The sequence below is a fragment of the Ranitomeya imitator genome, chromosome 3 (assembly GCF_032444005.1).
Source record: "Ranitomeya imitator isolate aRanImi1 chromosome 3, aRanImi1.pri, whole genome shotgun sequence".
In the NCBI taxonomy this organism is placed as follows: Eukaryota; Metazoa; Chordata; class Amphibia; order Anura; family Dendrobatidae; genus Ranitomeya; species Ranitomeya imitator.
In genome coordinates, this window is record NC_091284.1 from 8,595,700 (window position 1) to 8,620,680 (window position 24,981).

A 24,981-nucleotide genomic window follows, 5' to 3' on the forward strand; every position below is an offset into this window, starting at 1 on the left:
ACCATTCATATAAAATACACCTGTGATGTCATGAGTCATATATTGCACTCCTATGATTACACCATTAATCTATATATATAATTGTCTAAGGGTTTTTCCGTCTGTCTGTCTGTCTGTCTGTCCTGGAAATCCCGCGTCTCTGATTGGTCGAGGCCGCCAGGCCTCGACCAATCAGCGACGGGCACAGCATGGCGACGATGATGTCATAAAGGTTGCCTCGACCAATCAGCGACGGGCACAGTCTGCCGCGAATTTGCCTCGACCAATCAGCGACGGGCACAGTATCGACGTAGATGTCATAATGGTTGCCTCGACCAATCAGCGACGGGCACAGTCTGCCGCGAATTCTGGAATCATCATTGTCCATATACTACGGGAACATGCATATTCTAGAATACCCGATGCGTTAGAATCGGGCCACAATCTAGTATACTATAAACCTGTGATGTCATCAGTCACATATTACTCTCCTATGATGTCACCATTCATATACTATCCACCTATGATGTCATCAGTCACATACTACTCTCCTATGATGTCACCATTCATATACTATACACCTGTGATGTCATCAGTCACATATTACACATCAGCCCCATCCACTCAGGATGTGTATGATACCATTATTCTTAGAGACTTTTGTGTCATCGTTCAGAATTGAACTCTCTGTGATATTGCAGAAGTGTGATGTCACCATTTATACACTATACAAGCTGTGATGTCATTGCTACCCACCTGTGAGTATGGCATCCCCCTCGGCACGAGCTAGGTCGTTATTGATCACACATCTGTACTGAATGTTTTTCTCTACTCCATTGAAATCAGAGACCACCTCCACCACGCCGTTGAGCCCGTCCACATAGCCGGTGATGGTAGAGTTGGTGATGATAGTCGCGGACGTGATGTTCACCCAGCTGACGGTGGGTTTCGGGTACCAGCTGGGGGAGTCACAGTGCAGGCCGGTCTGAGAGGTATTTGTCAATGTCAGATCAGAGAAAGCTGGAGAAGATATAGACATGTATGAGTGCTCGATATACAAAATATCAGCTTTCATAGTATTATTATTATTTATTATTTATTATTACAGCTCCATTTATTCCATGGCGCTTTACATGTGAGGAGGGGTATACACAATAAAAACAAGTACAATAATCTTAAACAATACAAGTCATAACTGGTACAGGAGGAGAGAGGACCCTGCCCGCGAGGGCTCACAATCTACAAGGGATGGGTGAGGATACAGGAGGAGAAAGGACCCTGCCCGCGAGGGCTTATAATCTACAAGGGATGGGTGAGGATACAGGAGAGAGGACCCTGCCCGCGAGGGCTCACAATCTACAAGGGATGGGTGAGGATACAGGAGAGAGGACCCTGCCCACGAGGGGTCACAATCTACAAGGGATGGGTGAGGATACAGGAGGAGTGAGGACCCTGCCCACGAAGGCTCACAATCTACAAGGGATGGGTGAGGACACAGGAGGAGAGAGGACCCTGCCCGCGAAGGCTCACAATCTACAAGGGATGGGTGAGAACACAGGAGGAGAGAGGACCCTGCCCGCGAGGGCTCACAATCTACAAGGGATGGGTGAGGATACAGGAGGAGAGAGGACCCTGCCCGCGAGGGCTCACAATCTACAAGGGATGGGTGAGGATACAGGAGGAGAGAGGACCCTGCCCGCGAAGGCTCACAATCTACAAGGGATGGGTGAGGATACAGGAGGAGTGAGGACCCTGCCCGCGAGGGCTCACAATCTACAAGGGATGGGTGAGGATACAGTAGGTGAGGGTAGAGCTGGTCGTGCAGCGGTTTGGTCGATCAGTGATTACTGCAGGTTGTAGGCTTGTCGGAAGAGGTGGGTCTTCAGGCTCTTTTTGAAGGTTTCGATGGTAGGCGAGAGTCTGATGTGTTGTGGTAGAGGGTTCCAGAGTATGGGTGATGCGCGAGAGAAATCTTGTATACGATTGTGGGAAGAGGAGATAAGAGGGGAGTAGAGAAGGAGATCTTGTGAGGATCGGAGGTTGTGTGCAGGTAAGTACCGGGAGACGAGGTGACAGATGTATGGAGGAGACAGGTTGTGGATGGCTTTGTACGTCATGGTTAGGGTTTTGTACTGGAGACTCTGGGCAATGGGGAGCCAGTGAAAGGAATGACAGAGGGGAGAGGCCGGGGAATAGCGGGGGGACAGGTGGATTAGTCGGGCAGCAGAGATTAGAATAGATTGGAGGGGTGCAAGAGTGTTCGAGAGGAGGCAACAGAGCAGGAGGTTGCAGTAGTCAAGGCAGGAGATGATGAGGGCATGGACTAGAGTTTTTGCAGATTCTTGGTTTAGGAATGTAATGATCCATGAAATATTTTTGAGTTGAAGGTGGCAGGAGGTGGAAAGGGCTTGGATATGTGGTTTGAAGGAGAGATCAGTGTCAAGGATTACCCCGAGGCACCGAGCATGCTGGACCGGGGAAAGTGAGCAGCCATTTACTGTAATGGATAGGCCGTTGGGCAGAGTCGCGTGAGATGGGGGAAAGATGATGAATTCTGTTTTGTCCATATTAAGTTTTAGAAATCTAGCGGAGAAGAAGGATAAAATAGCGGACAGACATTGAGGGATTCTGGTTAGTAGAGTGGTGATATCTGGTCCAGAGATGTAGATCTGTGTGTCGTCAGCATAGAGATGATACTGAAAACCGTGAGATTCTATGAGCTGTCTCAGGCCAAAGGTGTAAATGGAGAAGAGCAGGGGCCCAAGGACTGAACCTTGCGGGACTCCGACAGATAGGGGGTGAGGTGAGGAGGTGGTGTGTGAGTGGGAGATGCTGAATGTCCCGTCTGTTAGATATGACGAAATCCAGGATAGGGCCAAGATGGACATGTTGTTCCAGCAGTTTTGAGGCATAGGGGAGAAGTGATATAGGGCGATAGCTAGATACAGAGGATGGGTCAAGAGAGGGCGGATAAGTGTGATTTTCCTCCCACCTCTCATCTCACTTGCTCTTTGACAATCTACAATCTGGTTTCCGCCCCCATCACTCAATTGAGACAGCCCTGACCAAAATCACTAACGACCTACTTACAGCCAAAGCTAACGGACAATACTTTGTACTCCTCCTTCTAGACCTGTCCTCTGCTTTTGACACAGTTGACCACTGCCTCCTACTACAGATCCTCTCCTCCTTTGGCATGAAATACTCGCCCTATCCTGGATCTCCTCATACCTTTCCAACCACACATTCAGCGTCTCCTACTCCCACACTACCTCCTCATCCCACCCTCTCTCTGTTGGAGTCCTCCAAGGCTCTGTTCTAGGACCCCTACTCTCCTCAATCTATACACTTGGCCTGGGACAACTCAAAGTCCCATGGATTCCAGTACCACCTTTATGCTGATGACACTCAGATCTACCTTTCTGGCCCAGACGTCACCTCTCTGCAGTCCAGAATCCCGGAGTGTCTATCAGCCATATCCTCCTTCTTCTCCTCTCGCTTCCTCAAACTCAACGTGGACAAATCTGAACTCATCATCTTTCCTCCATCTCATAGATCTTCCATACCTGACCTATCTATTGCAATTAACGACATCACGCTTTCCCCCGTACTGGAAGTCCGCTGCCTCGGAGTAACCCTTGACTCTGCCCTGTCCTTCAAACCGCACATCCAAGCTCTTTCCACCTCCTTTCACCTCCAGCTCAAAAATATCTCCAGAATCTGTCCTTTCCTCAACTGTCTATCTACTATCTGTCTATCTCGGCCTTTTGGCTAAGATCAAGTGTAGTATCTGTTCTTATCAGTTTAATATCTGATACGTCCCCTATTTGGGGACCATATATTAAATGGATTTTTAGAACAGGGAGCTGGAAATGGAGCTTGCTCTGTCCACTCCACGCATTGACCCGTTATTGCAGTATCTCCGGGAACAGTGCACTCCTTCTCTAGGGGGCATTCTTTGCGTCTGGAGGAGAGAAGGTTTTTCCACCAACATAGAAGAGGATTCTTTACTGTTAGGGCAGTGAGAATCTGGAATTGCTTGCCTGAGGAGGTGGTGATGGCGAACTCAGTCGAGGGGTTCAAGAGAGGCCTGGATGTCTTCCTGGAGCAGAACAATATTTTATCATACAATTATTAGGTTCTGTAGAAGGACGTAGATCTGGGGATTTATTATGATGGAATATAGGCTGAACTGGATGGACAAATGTCTTTTTTCGGCCTTACTAACTATGTTACTATGTTACTATGTTACTAAAATGCTTGTGCACGCCCTCATCATCTCCCGCCTTGACTACTGCAACATCCTTATCTGTGGCCTCCCTGCTAACAATCTTGCACCTCTCCAGTCCATCCTCTCCAGTCCAACTCTGCTGCCCGACTAATTCATCTCTCTCCTCGCTACTCCTCCGCTTCCCCCCTCTGCAAATCTCTTCACTGGCTCCCATTGCCTCAGCATATCCAGTTCAAACTACTAATACTGAGCTACAAAGCCATCCACAACCTGTCTCCTCCATATATCTCTGAACTAATCTCCCGATATCTTACCTCACGTAATCTCCGGTCCTCCCAAGATCTCCTTCTCTCCTCCACACTTATCAGCTCCTTACCCAACCGCCTCCAGGACTTCTCCAGAGTATCCCCCATCCTCTGGAATTCTTTGCCCCAACACATCCGACTATTAACCACATTCGGATCCTTCAGACGGAACCTGAAAACCCACCTCTTCAGGAAAGCCTACAGCCTGCACTGACCTCGCTGCCTCCTCACCACTACCGAAGCTACTGCCTCACCAACGCCGGAGCTCCTACAACCCTCAACCTATTGTCTCCATCCCCACCATCCTGTAGAATGTAAGCCCCCAAGGGCAGGGTCCTCGCCCCTCTGTATCAGTCTGTCATTGTTAGTTTGCTTACTGTAAGTGATATCTGTAATTTGTATGTAACCCCTTCTCATGTACAGCACCATGGAATCAATGGTGCTACATAAATAAATAATAATAAAAAATAATAATAATAATTGAGGCACGTTTAAAGCTTGAGGGGAAAACAACAGTTGTTAGTGATAGGTTGAAGAGATGGGTTAGGGTTTGAATGAAGACTGTGGTAAGGTTTGGGATGAAGAGGGATGGGATTGGGTCAAGTGCACAGGTGCTAAGATGCGATCTTGAACGTAGAGTGGAAAGTCGATCTTCTTTAATGATGGAGAAGATGGTTTTGGAGATGGAGGGCTGGGAAGTTGGGAGGAAGGACTCTGGGGGTTGTTGACCAAAACTGTCTCTGATTTTATCAATCTTCTGCTTGAAAAATGAAGCAAAGTCTTCAGCTGAGATGAGTGGGGAGGGAGGAGGTGCTGAGGGACGGAGGAGAGAATTTTAGGTGTTGAATAACTGTTTAGGGTTGTGAGACAGGGAGGATATGAGAGATAAGAAGTAGGTTTGTTTAGCTGTGGCGAGTGTGGTCTTGAAAGTAGTGAGGGACTGTTTGAATGCGATGAAATGTGCTCGTTGGAGTGGGATCTTTTCCATCTGCGCTCAGGAGCCCTGGAAGCTCATCTCAGTTCTTTGGTCAGGCTGGTGTGCCAGGGCTGTCTGTTGATTTTGCGAGCTTTGGTATGTGTGAGAAGGGCAAGAGATTCCAGAGCTACAGCTATTGTGGTGTTATATAGAGCGGCAGCGTCATCCACATTGTGTAAGGAACTTATGTCTGTGAGAGGGAGGAGGGATTCAGAGATTGAGTGTAGATCAAGGTTTCTGCGTGGGCGTGAAAGTTTATGTGGTGGGGATGGTAGACAAAGAGTGGAGAGGGAAGAGAATGTGAGTAGGTTGAGGTCAGAAAGAGGAAGAGGTGAGTTAGAGAGGTTAGATAGGGAGCAGAGGCGGGTGAAGATGAGGTCCAGTGTGTGACCATCTTTGTGAGTGGCTGCAGAAGACCATTGAGTGAGGCCGAAGGAGGAAGTGAGAGATAGACGTTTAGTGGCAGCTGAGAGGGAAGTGTCAATGGGGATGTTGAAGTCGCCCATGATGATAGTGGGAATGTCCGCAGAAAGGAAATGAAGTAGCCAGGTGGTGAAGTGGTCAAAGAAGGTGGTGGCTGGCCCTGGGGGGCGGTAAATGACAGGCAGTTGGTGGTTGGAGGCGGAGTAGATGCGCACAGAGTGCACCTCAAAGGAAGGGAGGGTAACAGATGATGGCATTGGGATTGGGGTGAAGGAGCAATAATCTGGCAGGAGAAAATCAACTCCTCCGCCATGCTTGCTGCTGGAGCGGGGTGTGTGAGAAAGCTAGAATCCACCATATGAAAGTGCAAAAAACAAAAGATGATGGTCAAATTACCGCCTTCTTAAAGAATCCAACCATGAATAAAATTTCAATTATTTTTATTGAAGACAATAAGAACAGATACATGTTAAAAAAGCTACTTCATATTAATGTGAACCATACCCCATACGGGAATCGTGGAGAAAAACACACACAATGCCGTACCAAAACAATTAATCCAAAGGAGTACTGGAAAACCACCTAACTATAGCATGTACCAAAACACAGAAGACCACTGACTCACATAGATCTCATATTGGGTGCTAGTTGCATCCTATTTTATATCCATGCTAGAGTACTTTGTGCAATTCATAGTGTGCAGTGATATTATATAAGGCCATAGCGTAGTGAACCCAATATAAACAAGACTCCCCTATACCAGAATCGATAATAAGGCGTTACCACAGTTTCCCCAGCTCCCCGACGCACGTTTCGCCCTTTCTGCTTCTTCCGGGGTGTGTATCTGGACTTATTTTTTGAACATATGAAAGTGCAGCAGGAGAGGCAGTGTCAGAAGGGGTAAGCCAGGTTTCGGTGATGGCGAGGAAGGAAAGTTTGGTAGTAACAAAAAGATCATGAGTGTAGGAAAGCTTGTTGCAAAAAGAGCGAGCGTTCCATAGAGCTCCTGTTAGTGGGACTGGGGAAGCGGGGGCTGGGCGAATGGGTATAAGGTTACTGGGTTAGAGAGGTTATGGAAATTTGTGATAGAGTGTGGATGGGAGGTAGAAATGACTGTGGGTATGGGGTGAGGAGGACCAGGATTTGGAAAGATATCACCAGCAGTGAGAAGGAGCAGAGAAAGTTCAGAGGAGGAGGTGAGATGGATGGGGAGGATTGAAGAAGAGATAAACAGTTCCTTAATTGGTGTAGGGACTAGGGGAGTTAGCAGAAAGTGAAGGATTATAGGGTTGAGAGTGAAAACAAACAGAAACATTGTTTACAGTGACTGGACAGTTACCTTCAGTTCCCTTCTGGTTCAATTCTGGTTTTATTTCTACACTAATCTTCACACTTCTAGGACACACGTATAGGATACACACAGCAGACTAAAGTCTTTGCAGACTTGTGTTATGCAATATATGTGCTACAAAGTGCATTCAGGTGTGAAGCAGAGAGGAGTGGTCTCTGTTCATCTTGGTCAGAGAATTAAGAGTGGACCAGATGCATACAATCAAGCCAAAGTAAACAACGTCATAAATAACACAGGGTAAGCTTGGGTTAGTTGAAAGACATACTATATGAATGCTAGGAGGAGAGGAAAGTCTGTGTGGAAAGTTGGGTGATGTACTATATGCACTATAATATAAGTGCAATATAAGTGCAATATAAGTGACAATGTATCGGCCTGTGAGGGTCTGACCACTGGGACCAGAAACAATCAGCAGAACTGACACCTTTACCCCTGCAAGAATGTAGCAGCAGCACGCATGCCAGACCACCAACTCATTCATGTCTATGGGGCTGACAGAAATAGAAGAGTGATAACTTGTTTACTGGAAAACTTTTCTAAGTTGAAAAGGCTAGAAAAAGACAAACCAGAACAGTAAAGTTCTGCGTCTGTAGCGAACATCTACTGCTCCAGTACAGACTTCATCAGGAAATCTGTGTTACTGTTTGGGTTCAGGCCCCTGAACATCGAGTGTTTGTCGCGCTGTCATGCTTCTGACACTGCTTCTGATCGGTGGTAAAATCATCACTGCTGGACAGCTGTTGTGATCAGAGGTAAAAAGTTTATTACTGATCACAGAGGTGTCGGCTGATGGGACTACTGGGGAGGTGCTGGCTGATTGGAGTATTCATCAGCCAGCTCCTGCACTCTAAATTATTTAAAAAAAACAGCGTGGGTTAACCAGTATTTTTAATAACCAGCCAGACAAAACTGCCAGCTGCGAGCCTCAACCCTCAGCTGTCAGCTTTAGCAAGGATTGTTAAAAAGAATAGAGGAGTCCCCAGGCTGTGTTTTTAATTATTTAAATAAATAATTTAAAAAACAGCATGGTGTCCCCCCTATTTTTTGCAACCAGCCTTGCTAAAGCAGACACCCAAGGGCTGGTATTTTCAGGCTGGTAAGGGGCCATTGATATTGGCCCCACAGCCTAAAAATAGCAGCCAGCAGGCGCCCAGAAAAGGCACATCTATTAGATGCACCAATTCTGGTGCTTTACCCAGCTCTTCCCATTTGCCCTGTAGCGGTGGCAAGTGGGGTTGATGTCACCTTTGTATTGTCCGGTGACATCAAGCCCAAGGCTTAGTAATGGAGAGGCATCTATAAGACATCTCTTCATTACTTGTCCTATAATTACATGGTAAATAAAGACACAGCCAGAATATAGTCCTTTATTAGAAATAAAACTAAACACTTCACCTTTTTCCTTTTCCTTGCCTCTGCACCGTGAGTTTTTTTCTCACTGTGGTAGCGGTGATCTCAATGAGGTCACAGCAGTTCAGCCCAGCTGGGAATATAGCCTCAGTGACCGGCAGTAACCTCAATGATGTCACAGCCACAGCAGCTCATTCACCAGTGGTTCTCAGCCTGGACGGTCGCATCTTGGCACCGTGCAGGTTGAAAATGAATTATCCCCTAGACATGGATTCCGGCAAGGGACAGAACAATGGATTTGTGAGGGATATTTGTTTTTAGTTTAGTTTTATTACAGGAGACAAGGGCTTCAGTGGAATTAGGTGTTAGCTGAGTATAACTGGGTTTTTTATTTTGAAATAAAAAAGTAAAAGAGTGTTTAGTCTTATTTCTAATAAAGGACTTTATTTATTCTAGCTGTGTCAATATTTACCATGTAACTATAGGATTTGTAATTGATAGAGGTCTTATAGATGCCTCTCCATTATTAAGCAGTGGTCTTGATGTCACCTGACAATACAAAGGTGACATCAACCCCACAAATATGAACCCCACTTGCCACCGCTACAGGGCAAGTGGGAAGAGCGGGGCAAAGCAACAGAAAAGGCGGGGGTAGCCGAGACCCCAAAGAACATGATCGGGGTCGGTTTAACTGACCCCTGTTTTGCGATCACCGGTAATTAACCGTTTACCGGCGAATGCAAAAAAAAAGCAGCGTGTCATTCTCTGTCCTCTGATGTGATCGCACATCAGAGGACAGAGAAATAGGGGGATCCGGGACCCTGTTATACTTACCGGTGTCCCTGGGTCCTCCTGCGTCCCCTCCTGGCCGCTGGCTTCTTCCTCTGGGAAGAAAATGGCGAGCGCATGCGCAGTGCGCCCGCCGTGATGTGCCGGCCGGCAGAGGAAGATTCTTCCTCTTGTTTTATTTTGGTCACTGTGAGATCCTATCACAGTGATCAAAATAAAAAAAAATAGTAAATAAAGGGGGGGTCCTTTATCACCCCCTTTGTTAGTAAAAAATGATAAAATAAAAAAAGTATGTATTTCTATTTTTCAATTAGGGTTAGGGTTAGGGCTAGGGTTAGGGCTAGGGTTAGGGTTGGGGCTAAAGTTAGAGTTAGGGCTAGTGTTAGGGTTGGTGCTAAAGATAGGGTAGGGCTAGGGTTAGCGTTGGTGCTAAAGTTAGGGTTGGGGCTAGGGTTAGGGCTAGGGTTGGGTCTAAAGTTAGAGTTGGGATTAGGGATAGGGTTGGGATTAGGGTTTGGATTAGGGTTAGGGTTGGTATTAGGGTTAAGGTTGGCATTAGGGTTACGTTTGGGATTAGGGTTAGGTTTGGGATTAGGGTTAAGGTTAGGGTTGGGGTTAGGTTTGAGGTTAGGGTTGAGATTATGATAAGGGGTGTGTTGGGCTTAGGGATTTGATTAGGGTTAGGGTTGGGATTAGGGTTAGGGGTGTTTTGGCGTTAGGGTTGTGATTAGGGTTATTGTTGTGAATTCTGTGATCAAGCTCCCTCCTGTGGTCACGAGTGGTACTGCGGCTTCTGAGTTTCCTTCCTCAGGTGATGAGGTTAAGTCGTTAGGTGCTGCTCTATTTAACTCCACCTAGTGCTTTGATCCTGGCCTCCAGTCAATGTTCTAGTATTGGTCTTGCTTCCTCCTGGATCGTTCCTGTGGCCTGTCTGCTGAGCATAAGCTAAGTTCTGCTTGTGTTACTTTTGTTGCTATATTTTCTGTCCAGCTTGCTTTTTTGGTTTTGCTTGCTTGCTGGAAGCTCTGAGACGCAGAGGGAGCACCTCCGTACCGTTAGTCGGTGCGGAGGGTCTTTTTGCCCCTCTGCGTGGTTGTTTGTAGGTTTTTGTGTTGACCGCAAAGCTATCTTTCCTATCCTCGGTCTATTCAGTAAGTCGGGCCCCACTTTGCTAAATCTATTTCATCTCTGTGTTTGTATTTTCATATTTACTCACAGTCATTATATGTGGGGGGCTGCCTTTTCCTTTGGGGAATTTCTCTGAGGCAAGGTAGGCTTATTTTTCTGTCTTCAGGCTAGCTAGTTTCTCAGGCTGTGCCGAGTTGCATAGGGAGCGTTAGGCACAATCCACGGCTACCTCTAGTGTGGTATGATAGGGTTAGGGATTGCGGTCAGCAGAGTTCCCACGTCTCAGAGCTCGTCCTATGTTTTGTGGTTTTTGTCAGGTCACTTGTGTGCTCTGAACTTCAAGGTCCATTGTGGTTCTGAATTACCTATTCATAACAGTACTGGAGGCCAGGATCAAAGCACCAGGTGGAGTTAAATAGAGCAGCACTTAACGACTTAACCTCATCACCTGAGGAAGGAAACTCAGAAGCCGCAGTACCACTCGTGACCACAGGAGGAAGCTTGATCACAGAATTCACAACAGTAACAGTACTGGAGGCCCAAAGTACTATGCTTCTCAATAGAGGGAAAAAAGAAGTTCTGAGACCATTTTTTTTTCTTTGCACTGTGTTTTGCCTTTTTTTCCCCCTAGACATTTGGGTGGTTCAGGACACAGGTGTGGTGATGGACATTAAAGGTCTGTCTTCATGTGTGGATCTTCTCACTGCAAGAATACAAAATATTCAAGACTTTGTGGCTCAGAATTCTATGTTAGAACCAAGAATTCCTATTCCTGATTTGTTTTCTGGAGATAGAGCTAAATTTCTGAGTTTCAAAAATAATTGCAAACTGTTTCTGGCGTTGAAACCTCGCTCCTCTGGTGACCCAGTTCAACAAGTTAAGATCATTATTTCTTTATTACGTGGCGACCCTCAAGACTGGGCATTTTCCCTTGCGCCAGGAGATCCTGCATTATGTAATATTGATGCGTTTTTTCTGGCGCTCGGATTACTGTACGATGAACCTAATTCAGTGGATCAGGCAGAGAAAAATTTGCTGGCTCTGTGTCAGGGTCAGGATGAGATAGAGATTTATTGTCAGAAGTTTAAAAAGTGGTCTGTGCTCACTCAATGGAATGAATGTGCTTTGGCAGCAATCTTCAGAAAGAGTCTCTCTGAAGCCCTTAAGGATGTCATGGTGGGATTTCCTATGCCTGCTGGTCTGAATGAGTCTATGTCTTTGGCCATTCAGATCGGTCGACGCTTGCGTGAGCGTAAATCTGTGCACCATTTGGCGGTATTATCTGAGCATGAACCTGAGCCTATGCAGTGCGATAGGACTTTGACCAGAGCTGAAAGGCAAGAACACAGACGTCAGAATGGGCTGTGTTTCTACTGTGGTGATTCCACTCATGCTATCTCCGATTGTCCTAAGCGCACTAAGCGGTTCGCTAAGTCTGCCACCATTGGTACGGTACAGTCGAAATTTCTTTTGTCCGTTACCTTGATCTGCTCTTTGTCATCATATTCTGTCATGGCATTTGTGGATTCAGGCGCTGCCCTGAATTTGATGGACTTGGAGTTTGCTAAGCGTTGTGGGTTTGTCTTGGAGCCCTTGCAGTGTCTTATTCCATTGAGAGGAATTGATGCTACGCCTTTGGCCAAGAATAAGCCTCAGTATTGGACCCAGCTGACCATGTGCATGGCTCCTGCGCACCAGGAGGATATTCGCTTTCTGGTGTTGCAAAATCTGCATGATGTGGTCGTGTTGGGGTTGCCATGGCTACAAGTCCATAACCCAGTATTAGATTGGAAATCAATGTCTGTGTCCAGCTAGGGTTGTCAGGGGGTACATGGTGATGTTCCATTTCTGTCTATCTCATCATCCACCCCTTCTGAGGTCCCAGAGTTCTTGTCTGATTACCGGGATGTATTCGATGAGCCCAAGTCCAATGCCCTACCTCTGCATAGGGATTGTGATTGTGCTATCGAGTTGATTCCTGGTAGTAAGTTTCCTAAGGGTCGACTGTTTAATTTATCTGTACCTGAGCACGCCGCTATGCGGAGTTACGTAAAAGAATCCTTGGAGAAGGGTCATATTCGGCCGTCGTCATCGCCATTGGGAGCAGGGTTCTTTTTTGTGGCCAAGAAGGATGGTTCGCTGAGACCTTGTATTGATTACCGCCTTCTAAATAAAATCACGGTCAAATTTCAGTACCCCTTGCCGCTGCTATCTGATTTGTTTGCTCGGATTAAGGGGGCTAGTTGGTTCACCAAGATAGATCTTCGTGGTGCATATAATCTTGTGCGTATTAAACGGGGCGATGAATGGAAAACGGCATTTAATACGCCCGAGGGCCATTTTGAGTACGTAGTTATGCCATTCGGACTTGCCAATGCTCCATCAGTATTTCAGTCCTTTATGCATGACATCTTCCGAGAGTACCTGGATAAATTCCTGATTGTATACTTGGATGATATTTTGGTCTTCTCGGATGATTGGGAGTCTCATGTGAAGCAGGTCAGAATGGTGTTCCAGGTCCTGCGTGCTAATTCTTTGTTTGTGAAGGGATCAAAGTGTCTCTTTGGTGTTCAGAAGGTTTCATTTTTGGGGTTCATTTTTTCCCCTTCTACCATCGAGATGGACCCTGTTAAGGTCCAGGCCATTTATGATTGGACTCAGCCGACATCTCTGAAGAGTCTGCAAAAGTTCCTTGGCTTTGCAAATTTTTATCGTCGCTTCATCTGTAATTTTTCCAGTATTGCTAAACCATTGACCGATTTGACCAAGAAGGGTGCTGATGTGGTCAATTGGTCTTCTGCTGCTGTGGAAGCTTTTCAAGAGTTAAAGTGTCGTTTTTCTTCTGCCCCTGTGTTGTGTCAACCAGATGTTTCGCTTCCATTCCAGGTTGAGGTTGATGCTTCTGAAATTGGAGCGGGGGCTGTTTTGTCGCAAAGAGGTGCTGATTGCTCGGTGATGAAGCCATGCGCCTTCTTTTCCAGGAAGTTTTCGCCTGCTGAGCGAAATTATGATGTTGGCAATCGAGAGTTGCTGGCCATGAAGTGGGCATTCGAGGAGTGGCGTCATTGGCTTGAAGGAGCTAAGCATCGCGTGGTGCTCTTGACTGATCACAAGAACTTGACTTATCTCGAGTCTGCCAAACGGTTGAATCCTAGACAGGCTCGTTGGTAGCTGTTTTTCTCCCGTTTTGACTATGTGGTTTCGTACCTTCCAGGCTCTAAAAATGTGAAGGCGGATGCCCTGTCTAGGAGTTTTGTGCCCGACTCTCCGGGTTTGCCTGAGCCGGCGGGTATTCTCAAAGAGGGAGTAATTGTGTCTGCCATCTCCCCTGATAATAAAGTTATCTCTGAGGTTCATTGTTCGGTGTTGGCTGGTCATCCTGGAATCTTTGGTACCAGAGATTTGGTGGCTAGATCCTTTTGGTGGCCGTCTCTGTCGCGGGATGTGCGTTCTTTTGTGCAGTCCTGTGGGATTTGTGCTCGGGCTAAGCCCTGCTGTTCTCGTGCCAGTGGGTTGCTTTTGCCCTTGCCGATCCCGAAGAGGCCTTGGACACATATCTCTATGGATTTTATTTCGGATCTCCCCGTCTCTCAAAAAATGTCAGTCATTTGGGTAGTTTGTGATCGCTTCTCTAAGATGATCCATTTGGTACCCTTGTCTAAATTACCTTCCTCCTCTGATTTGGTGCCATTGTTCTTCCAGCATGTGGTTCGTTTACATGGCATTCCAGAGAACATCGTTTCTGACAGAGGTTCCCAGTTTGTTTCAAGGTTTTGGCGAGCCTTTTGTGCTAGGATGGGCATTGATTTGTCTTTTTCCTCGGCTTTCCATCCTCAGACAAATGGCCAGACTGAACGAACCAATCAGACCTTGGAAACATATCTGAGATGTTTTGTTTCTGCTGATCAGGATGATTGGGTGTCCTTTTTGCCGTTGGCTGAGTTCGCTCTTAATAATCGGGCAAGCTCGGCTACCTTGGTTTCACCGTTTTTCTGCAATTCTGGGTTCCATCCTCGTTTCTCTTCAGGGCAGTTTGAGTCTTCGGACTGTCCTGGTGTGGATACTGTGGTGGACAGGTTGCAGCGGATTTGGACTCATGTAGTGGACAATTTGACCTTGTCCCAGGAGAAGGCTCAACGTTCCGCTAATCGCAGACGCTGTGTGGGTCCCCGACTTCGTGTTGGGGATTTGGTTTGGTTGTCATCTCGTTATATTCCTATGAAGGTTTCCTCTCCTAAGTTTAAGCCTCGTTTTATTGGTCCGTATAGGATTTCTGAGGTTCTTAATCCTGTGTCTTTTCGTTTAACCCTTCCAGATTCTTTTTCCATCCATAACGTATTCCATAGGTCATTGTTGCGGAGATACGTGGCGCCTGTGGTTCCATCTGTTGATCCTCCTGCCCCGGTTTTGGTGGAGGGGGAGTTGGAGTATATAGTGGAGAAGATTTTGGATTCTCGTGTTTCGAGACGGAAACTCCAGTATCTGGTTAAGTGGAAGGGTTATGGTCAGGAAGATAATTCCTGGGTCTTTGCCTCTGATGTCCATGCTGCCGATCTTGTTCGTGCCTTTCGTATGGCTCATCCTGGTCGGCCTGGGGGCTCTGTTGAGGGTTCGGTGACCCCTCCTCAAGGTGGGGGGGGTACTGTTGTGAATTCTGTGATCAAACTCCCTCCTGTGGTCACGAGTGGTACTGCGGCTTCTGAGTTTCCTTCCTCAGGTGATGAGGTTAAGTCGTTAGGTGCTGCTCTATTTAACTCCACCTAGTGCTTTGATCCTGGCCTCCAGTCAATGTTCTAGTATTGGTCTTGCTTCCTCCTGGATCGTTCCTGTGGCCTGTCTGCTCAGCATAAGCTAAGTTCTGCTTGTGTTACTTTTATTGCTATATTTTCTGTCCAGCTTGCTTTTTTGGTGTTGCTTGCTTGCTGGAAGCTCTGAGACGCAGAGGGAGCACCTCCGTACCGTTAGTCGGTGCGGAGGGTCTTTTTGCCCCTCTGCGTGGTTGTTTGTAGGTTTTTATGTTGACCGCAAAGCTATCTTTCCTATCCTCGGTCTATTCAGTAAGTCGGGCCTCACTTTGCTAAATCTATTTCATCTCTGTGTTTGTATTTTCATCTTTACTCACAGTCATTATATGTGGGGGGCTGCCTTTTCCTTTGGGGAATTTCTCTGAGGCAAGGTAGGCTTATTTTCTATCTTCAGGCTAGCTAGTTTCTCAGGCTGTGCCGAGTTGCATAGGGAGCGTTAGGCGCAATCCACGGCTACCTCTAGTGTGGTTTGATAGGTTTAGGGATTGCGGTCAGCAGAGTTCCCACGTCTCAGAGCTCGTCCTATGTTTTGTGGTTTTTGTCAGGTCACTTGTGTGTTCTGAACTTCAAGGTCCATTGTGGTTCTGAATTACCTATTCATAACAGGTTATGCCATAACCCTAATCATAACCCTAACGCCAAAACACCCCTAACCCTAATCCCAACCCTAACCGTAACCGTTATGGTTAGGGTTGGGATTAGGGTTAGGGGTGTTTGGGGGTTAGGGTTTTGATTAGGGTTATGGATTGAGTTGGGATTAGCATTAGGGGTGTGATGGGGTTATGGTTGGAGTTAGAATTAGGGGGTTTCCACTGTTTAGGTACATCAGAGGGTCTCCAAACGCGACAGCCAATTTTGCGTTCAAAAAGTCAATTGGTGCTCCCTCCCTTCTGAGCTCTGCCGTGCGCCCAAACAGTGGTTTAACCCCCCATATGGGGTATCGGCGTACTCAGGACTGATTGGACAACAATTTTTCGGGTCCAGTTTCTCCTGCTACCCTTGCAAAAAAAAATAAAAAATTGGGGGCTAAAAAATCATTTTTGTGGGGAAAAAAATGATTTTTTATTTTCATGGCTCTGCGTCAAACTTCTGTGAAGCACTTGGGCGTTCAAAATGCTCACCACATATCTAGATAAGTTCCTTGGGGGGTCTAGTTTTCAAAATAGGGTCACTTGTGGGGGGTTCTACTGTTTAGGTACATCAGGGGCTCTGAAAATGCAACATGATACCCGCAGACCATTCCATCAAAGTCTGCATTTTAAAGCGTCACTATTTCCCTTTCGAGCCCTGTTGTGTGCCCAAACAGTGGTCACCCCCCACATATGGGGTATCAGCGTACTCAGAACAAATTGGACAACAAATTTTGTGGTCCAATTTCTCTTGTTACCCTTGGGATAAAAATTAAATTTTTGTGGAAAAAAAAAATATTTTCACGACTCTGCATTATAAACTTCTGTGAAGCACTTGGGCATTCAAAGTTCTCACCACACATCTAGATAAGTTCCTTGGGGGTCTAGTTTCCAAAATGGGGTCCCTTGTGGGGGGTTTCTACTGTGTAGGTACATCAGGGGCTCTGCAAATGCAACATAACGCCCGCAGACCATTCTATCAAAGTCTGCATTCCAAAACGGCGCGCCTTCCCTTCCGAGCTCTGCCATGCGCCCAAACAGTGGTCCCCCCACATATGGGGTATCAGCGTACTCAGGATAAATTGCACAATAAATTTTGGGGTCCAATTTCTCCAGTTACCCTTGTGAAAGTAAAAATCTGGGGGTGAAAAGATAATTTTTGTGGAAAAAATGTTTTTTTTTTTTTTTTCATGGCTCTACATTATAAACTTCTGTGAAGCAGTTGGGGGTTCATAGTGCTCGCCACACATCTAGATAAGCTGTTTGGGGGGCCTAGTTTCCAAAATAGGGTCACTTGTGGGGGGTTTCTACTGTTTAGGTACATCAGGGGCTCTGAAAATGCAACATGACGCCCGCAGACCATTCCATCAAAGTCTGCATTTTAAAACGTCACTTCTTCCCTTCCGAGCCCCGACGTGTGCCCAAACAGTGGTTTACCCCCACATGTGGGGTATCAGTGTACTCAGGAGAAACTGGACAACAACTCTTGTGATCAAATTTCTCCTGTTACCCTTGAGAAAATAAAAAATTGCGAGCTAAAAAATCATTTTTGAGTTTAAAAAAGGATTTTTTATTTTCACGGCTCTACGTTATAAATTTCTGTGAAGCACTTGGGGGTTCAAAGTGCTCACCACACATCTAGATAAGTTCCTTAATGGGTTTACTTTCCAAAATGCGGTCACTTGTCGGGGGTTTCCACTGTTTAGGCACATCAGGGGCTCTGCAAACGCGAAATGGCGTCCGATCTCAATTCCAGCCAATTCTACATTGAAAAAGTCAAACGGAACTCCTTCCTTTCCGAGCTCTGCCATGCGCCCAAACTGTGGTTAACCCCCACCTATGGGGTATCGGCATACTCAAGACAAATTGCACAACAACTTTTCTGGTCTAATTTCTCCTGGTACTCTTGTGAAAATAAAGATTTGGGGGCGAAAAGATCATTTTTGTAGAAAAAATGCGATTATTTTTTTTCAAGGCTCTACGTTATAAATGTCTGTGAAGCACCTGGGGGTTTAAAGTGCTCAACACACATCTAGACAAGTTCTTTAAAGGGTCTAGTTTCCAAAATGGGGTCACTTGTGGGGGGTTTCCACTGTTTAGGCACATTAGGGGCTCTCCAAACGCGACATGGCGTCCGATCTCAATTCCAGCCAATTCTGCATTGAAAAAGTCAAATGGTGCTCCTTCCCTTCCAAGCTCTGCCGTGCGCCCAAACAGTGGTTTACCCCCACATATGGGGTATCGACGTATTCAGGAGAAATTGCACAACAAATTTTGTGGTTCATTTTCTCTTTTTACCCTTGCAAAAATAAAAAAAATTGGTTCTGAAATAAAATGTTTGCAAAATAAGTTAAATGTTAACCTCTGGTCGTGTGGAGGGAGACCACCAGGGTGTGGACATTTCCTCCACTTTTACATCTCCGTTTACCATTTCTGCGGGAATCGTGGTTGGTGGTAAAACCGAGACAATTCCTGTTCTTTTGGATAGTGGAGCTGGAGTCAGTTTGGTGGATTCTCGCTTTGCGAAGACCTATGGTCTGATCGGTAGATCGCTAGCGAGATCCATTCCTATATGTGCTATTGACTCTGTTCCTCTCAGCCAGAAGAGTTTGATCCAAGTCGTACATAATTTGAACTTGCGCACAGGGACTCTTCATGAATAGTTCCTGTCATGCTACGTCTTGGAGGGTCTGCCTACTCCCATCGTCTTAGGCCTTCCCTGGATGAGAAAACACACTCCGGTCATGGATTGTCGTTCCAGAGAAGTATTCAGTTGGAGCAAGTTTTGTAAAACCTGTTGCCTGGGAGCTACAATCTCTGCCGTCCTTCTTAAATCTAACCCTTCTTCTCGGGTGGAGGCAGCGAAGATGCTACTGGGGAATAGGGGTAACACTCAACCCTCACCACAAGTAAACTCTGAATCTCGGTGTTCTGGAAAAAGTGTGGTCAGGGGAGGGTGGTGGTTCCTTCTGAGTATACTGAGGACACAGCGGTACTCTTGAGGACACAGCGGAACTCCTGAGGACACAGCGGTATTCGTGAGGAAACAGCGGTACTCCTGAGGACACAGCGGTACTCCTGAGGACACAGCGGTATTCGTGAGGAAACAGCGGTACTCCTGAGGACACAGCGGTACTCCTGAGGACACAGCGGTATTCGTGAGGAAACAGCGGTACTCCTGAGGACACAGCGGTACTCCTGAGGACACAGCGGAACTATTGGGGACACAGCGGTACTCCTGAGGACACAGCTATACTGCTGGAGACACAGCTATACTGCTGAAGTAAAAAAGATATTCCCCTGTAGACCCCCCTCTACTTTTATGCCACTCACCTCCTACGTTGAGACTCAGCTTGTTATCGCCCTTCCCATTGGAATTGGTGATTGTACACTTGTAGACTCCAGAATCCGCCACCGTTAAGCCGCTTATCATCAGAGTGGCATTTCCCACCGACAGCTCATTAAGGAAAAGTGAGGTCCGACTTTTGTACTTTGAGTTCTGGTCCGACAGGGATATTTTACCATTCTCATATTTGTACACAACTCCAGTGTCTCCCACCTTCTCCCACAGGACATCACTAGATTGCTTCACATCTGGGGCGAAAGTGCAACTGAGAAGAACGTTCCCACTGATCTGTCCAACGGCATTGACAGTCGTCACATCGTTAGCGCTGCTGTTACCTGGAGGAGTGAATGGAGGACGAGCTTCACATCATACAAACGTATCTGATGGGTGAGGAAACATCTGGGTGTAAGAAGCCTTACCTGCAACACTGAGGCCGATGATAAGGGCAATGGCCGCAACAAGGAGGATTATTATCACAATCATGCTGCAAGGAAGAAAGGCAGAGTCAGTGCAAACGGGCAAAGATCCATCCAAATCCCACCACCCAAAGACCTTAACCTGTACAAGGTCATTGCTATCTCACATTGTATCACCAGTATCTGGAACATGGTATTGTTACATTGCATTATGCACTTTAGTATAATGGCTACTGCCCCTATTTTTTGCACTGTCACTTACATAATTGCACACGCTATGCGATTTCTCTTTTCTTCTTGTTTTTGGTAAATCAGGGAGGTGGTATAGTTACCTTTAGTTCAATGGCCGCTCCAATGGCCTTCAACAAAATGGCTGCCGATGGTGCGCATGCGCGCCTTGACTCCATCGCGTCTTCACCTACTCGGTGGCTATCAGTTCCTGCGGAGTGCGCATGTCCTATGACGTCACTGGACAGGATTCCGCCCACATTCCGAGCACGCCAATTGTGATGGCCATTGGGGAGGTGTTGCTTGGAGTCCGGGACACGTGCGCCATCTTTACTTCTGATATAGCTCCATTTAAGCCTGAGATATCTCTTACTATACATCCCCTTTTGAAAAAGCTGGACCGCGAAACGCGCATCAATGGGCTCCTGGGAAGCGGTGGGGGTCACTCTTCACTATGGGTAAGCATGGAGATTTCACTACTGTTCCGCTTGGCTTGTAATAGCGATTTTTCCCATATACTAAGTAACGTTATTTGATTGACCAAGCCATCAAATTCTGTATGATATGATCACAATCATGACTGTGCCCCTGTGGGATATATCCGAACTCCCACTCCTTCCCTAGTATATCCCCAGTGTTCCTTTACCTCCTGTTGTTTGGATTTTCATTATTGTGTTGATTGAATTTATTTGTACACATGACTTGTTTCAATAAAATATAATTTTTATCACGCGCCCCTGAGGAAGCATTTATAGCGAAACGCGCGTCAGGGCCTCTCTCCCACGTCTGGCTTATAGGTTAGTACCACGGCTATAATTTATCTACTGTCCTCCAAGTTCTATTCTGCTCTCATGCACATATGGTTTAGGCAATGTGCACACGATGCGGAATTGCTGCGGATCCGCACTGTTATGTACAGTACAATGTTATTCAACGGGGTAAAAAAAAAAGTTGTGCAGATGGTGCGGAAAAATCAGTGCGGAATTGCTGTGGATTTCAAAGAAATGCTTGTCACTTCTTTTGTGCAGATCTGCAGCATTTCTGCACCCCTCCATGATAAACATCTGCAGAGGCAAAAACCGCAGAAAATCCGCACAAAATCTGCATCAATTCCGCATAAAAACCGCACAAAATCTGCATAAAAACCGCAAAAAATCCGCATAAAAACCGCAAAAAATCCACGGCTGCGGATTCTGCCAGGAGATGCGGATTTTGTGCAGAAAATTCTGCACCTCTTTCCCTACGTGTGCACATAGCCTAAGTGTTAGAGGTTTTTTGGTTTGGGATAACAGAGCAGTATTATAGTAGTTATATTCTTGTACATAGGGGCAGTATTATAGTAGTTATATTCTTGTATATAGGGGCAGTATTATAGTAGTTATATTATTGTACATAGGAGCAGTATTATAGTAGTTATATTCTTGTACATAGGGGCAGTATTATAGTAGTTATATTCTTGTACATAGGGGCAGTATTATAGTAGTTATATTCTTGTACATAGGAGCAGTATTATAGTAGTTATACTCTTGTACATAGGGGCAGTATTATAGTAGTTATATTCTTGTATATAGGGGCAGTATTATAGTAGTTATATTATTGTACATAGGAGCAGTATTATAGTAGTTATATTCTTGTACATAGGGGCAGTATTATAGTAGTTATATTCTTTTACATAGGGGCAGTATTATAGTAGTTATATTCTTGTACATAGGAGCAGTATTATAGTAGTTATACTCTTGTACATAGGAGGCAGTATTATAGTAGTTATATTCTTGAACATAGGGGCAGTATTATAGTAGTTATATTCTTGTACATAGGAGCAGTATTATAGTAGTTATACTCTTGTACATAGGAGGCAGTATTATAGTAGTTATATTCTTGTATATAGGGGACAGTATTATAGTAGTTACTAGCTATTGAACCCGTTCTACGCCCGGGTGGCGAGCATGACATATGACACATCCTGTCATGTGCTGCTCCCATCCTGCGCCCCCGTTCTGTCATGTGCTGCTCCCATCCTGCGCCTCCATTCTGTCATTTGCTGCTCCCATCCTGTCATTTGCTGCTCCCATCCTGCGCCCGTTCTGTCATTTGCTGCTCCCATCCTGCGTCCCCGTTCTGTCATTTGCTGCTGCCATCCTGCGCCCGTTCTGTCATGTGCTGCTGCCATCCTGCGCCCGTTCTGTCATGTGCTGCTGCCATCCTGCGCCCGTTCTGTCATGTGCTGCTGCCATCCTGCGCCCGTTCTGTCATGTGCTGCTGCCATCCTGCGCCCGTTCTGTCATGTGCTGCTGCCATCCTGCGCCCGTTCTGTCATGTGCTGCTGCCATCCTGCGCCCGTTCTGTCATGTGCTGCTGCCATCCTGCACCCGTTCTGTCATGTGCTGCTGCCATCCTGCGCCCGTTCTGTCATGTGCTGCTCCCATCCTGCGCCCGTTCTGTCATGTGCTGCTGCCATCCTGCGCCCGTTCTGTCATGTGCTGCTGCCATCCTGCGCCCGTTCTGTCATGTGCTGCTGCCATCCTTCGCCCGTTCTGTCATGTGCTGCTGCCATCCTTCGCCCGTTCTATCATGTGCTGCTGCCATCCTTCGCCCGTTCTGTCATGTGCTGCGGCCATCCTGCGCCCGTTCTGTCATGTGCTGCTGCCATCCTGCGCCCGTTCTGTCATGTGTTGCGGCCATCCTGCGCCCGTTCTGTCATGTGCTGCTGCCATCCTGCGCCCGTTCTGTCATGTGCTGCGGCCATCCTGCGCCCGTTCTGACATGTGCTGCTGCCATCCTGCGCCCGTTCTGTCATGTGCTGCTGCCATCCTGCGCCCGTCCTGTCATGTGCTGCTGCCATCCTGCGCCCGTTCTGTCATGTGCTGCTGCCATCCTGCGCCCGTTCTGTCATGTGCTGCTGCCATCCTGCGCCCGTTCTGTCATGTGCTGCTCCCATCCTGCGCCACCATTGTATTATATGCCCCCCGCTCCAGTGTGTATGCCCCCGAATGCTGCTGCCATATAAAAAAAAAAAAAAATACCATACTCACCTATCGTCCGGCTCCACTGCAGGTATGTCTTCAAGAAAATGGCGCCGGAAAGCGGGGACTGCGCAGGCGCCGATTCCGGCAGCAGGAATCAGCGCCTGCGCAGTCCGCGCTTTCCGGCGCCATTTTCTTGAAGACACACCTGCAGTGGAGCCGGAGTGTGTCTTCAAGAAAATGGCGCCGGAAAGCGCGGACTGCGCAGGCGCCGATTCCGGCAGCAGGAATCGGCGCCTGCGCAGTCCGCGCCCTCCGGAGCCGGGAGCAGAGGAGCCGGGAGACGGAGCCGCAAGCAGCGCTGGAACCGGGAAAGGTGAGTATACTTACCCTCCCTCCTGGCGGTCCCTGACTCTCCGGTGGAGATCGCGGTATGCGTTCAGTGCTTACGCATACCGCGATCTCCCGGGAGCGTCGCTCTGTGAGGCCCAGACTGCGCCGGCGCTTGCGCTTGCGCAGTCTATAGAGGCTTCGGACAGAGTGACGCTCCCAGCGTTATATTATAGATATTCTTGTACATAGGAGCAGTATTATAGTAGTTATATTCTTGTACATAGGAGCAGTATTATAGTAGTTATAATCTTATACATAGGGAGCAGTATTATAGTAGTTATATTCTTGTACATAGGGGCAGTATTATAGTAGTTATATTCTTGTATATAGGGGCAGTATTATAGTAGTTATATTCTTGTACATAGGGGCAGTATTATAGTAGTTATATTCTTGTATATAGGGGCAGTATTATAGTAGTTATATTCTTGTACATAGGGGCAGTATTATAGTAGTTATATTCTTGTACATAGGGGCAGTATTATAGTAGTTATATTCTTGTACATAGGGGCAGTATTATAGTAGTTATATTCTTGTACATAGGAGCAGTATTATAGTAGTTACATTCTTGTACATAGGGGCAGTATTATAGTAGTTATATTCTTGTACATAGGGGCAGTATTATAGTAGTTATATTCTTGTACATAGGGGCAGTATTATAGTAGTTATATTCTTGTACATAGGAGCAGTATTATAGTAGTTATACTCTTGTACATAGGGAGCAGTATTATAATAGTTATATTCTTGTATATAGGGGACAGTATTATAGTAGTTATATTCTTGTACATAGGAGCAGTATTATAGTAGTTATATTCTTGTACATAGGAGCAGTATTATAGTAGTTATAATCTTATACATAGGGAGCAGTATTATAGTAGTTATATTCTTCTACATAGGGGCAGTATTATAGTAGTTATAGTCTTGTATATAGGGGCAGTATTATAGTAGTTACATTCTTGTACATAGGGGCAGTATTATAGTAGTTATATTCTTGTACATAGGGGCAGTATTATAGTAGTTATATTTTTGTACATAGGGGCAGTATTATAGTAGTTATATTCTTGTACATAGGGGCAGTATTATAGTAGTTATATTCTTGTACATAGGAGCAGTATTATAGTAGTTATATTCTTATACATAGGAGGCAGTATTATAGTAGTTATATTCTTGTACATAGGGGCAGTATTATAGTAGTTATATTCTTGTACATAGGAGTAGTATTATAGTAGTTATATTCTTATACATAGGAGCAGTATTATAGTAGTTATATTTTTGTACATAGGAGCAGTATTATAGTAGTTACATTCTTGTACATAGGGGCAGTATTATAGTAGTTATATTCTTGTACATAGGGGCAGTATTATAGTAGTTATATTCTTGTAAATAGGGGGCAGTATTATAGTAGTTGTATTCTTGTATGTAGGAGCAGTATTATAGTAGTTATATTCTTGTACATAGGAGCAGTATTATAGTAGTTATATTCTTGTACATAGGGGCAGTATTATAGTAGTTATATTCTTGTATATAGGGGCAGTATTATAGTAGTTATATTATTGTACATAGGAGCAGTATTATAGTAGTTATATTCTTGTACATAGGGGCAGTATTATAGTAGTTATATTCTTGTACATAGGGGCAGTATTATAGTAGTTATATTCTTGTACATAGGAGC

General features: G+C 46.0%; 1 protein-coding gene and 1 non-coding gene across 2 annotated transcripts in view; one reads left to right on the top strand and one right to left on the bottom strand.

The window, feature by feature from the left end:
• The window catches only part of VTCN1 (V-set domain containing T cell activation inhibitor 1), a 54,079-nt gene that overhangs the window by 16,071 nt on the left and 13,027 nt on the right, over positions 1-24,981 (bottom strand). The window contains exons 2-4 of the mRNA XM_069760445.1: positions 19,732-19,796; positions 19,300-19,647; positions 736-999 (exon numbers count right to left, since the gene is read on the bottom strand). Of these exons, the coding sequence (XP_069616546.1) occupies positions 736-999; positions 19,300-19,647; positions 19,732-19,796 (677 nt within the window). The remainder of the gene's footprint in view (positions 1-735; positions 1,000-19,299; positions 19,648-19,731; positions 19,797-24,981) is intronic.
• LOC138673162 (U2 spliceosomal RNA) lies at positions 3,730-3,921 on the top strand. The gene has a single exon (XR_011319828.1). It is a non-coding gene; the product is annotated as a U2 spliceosomal RNA (small nuclear RNA).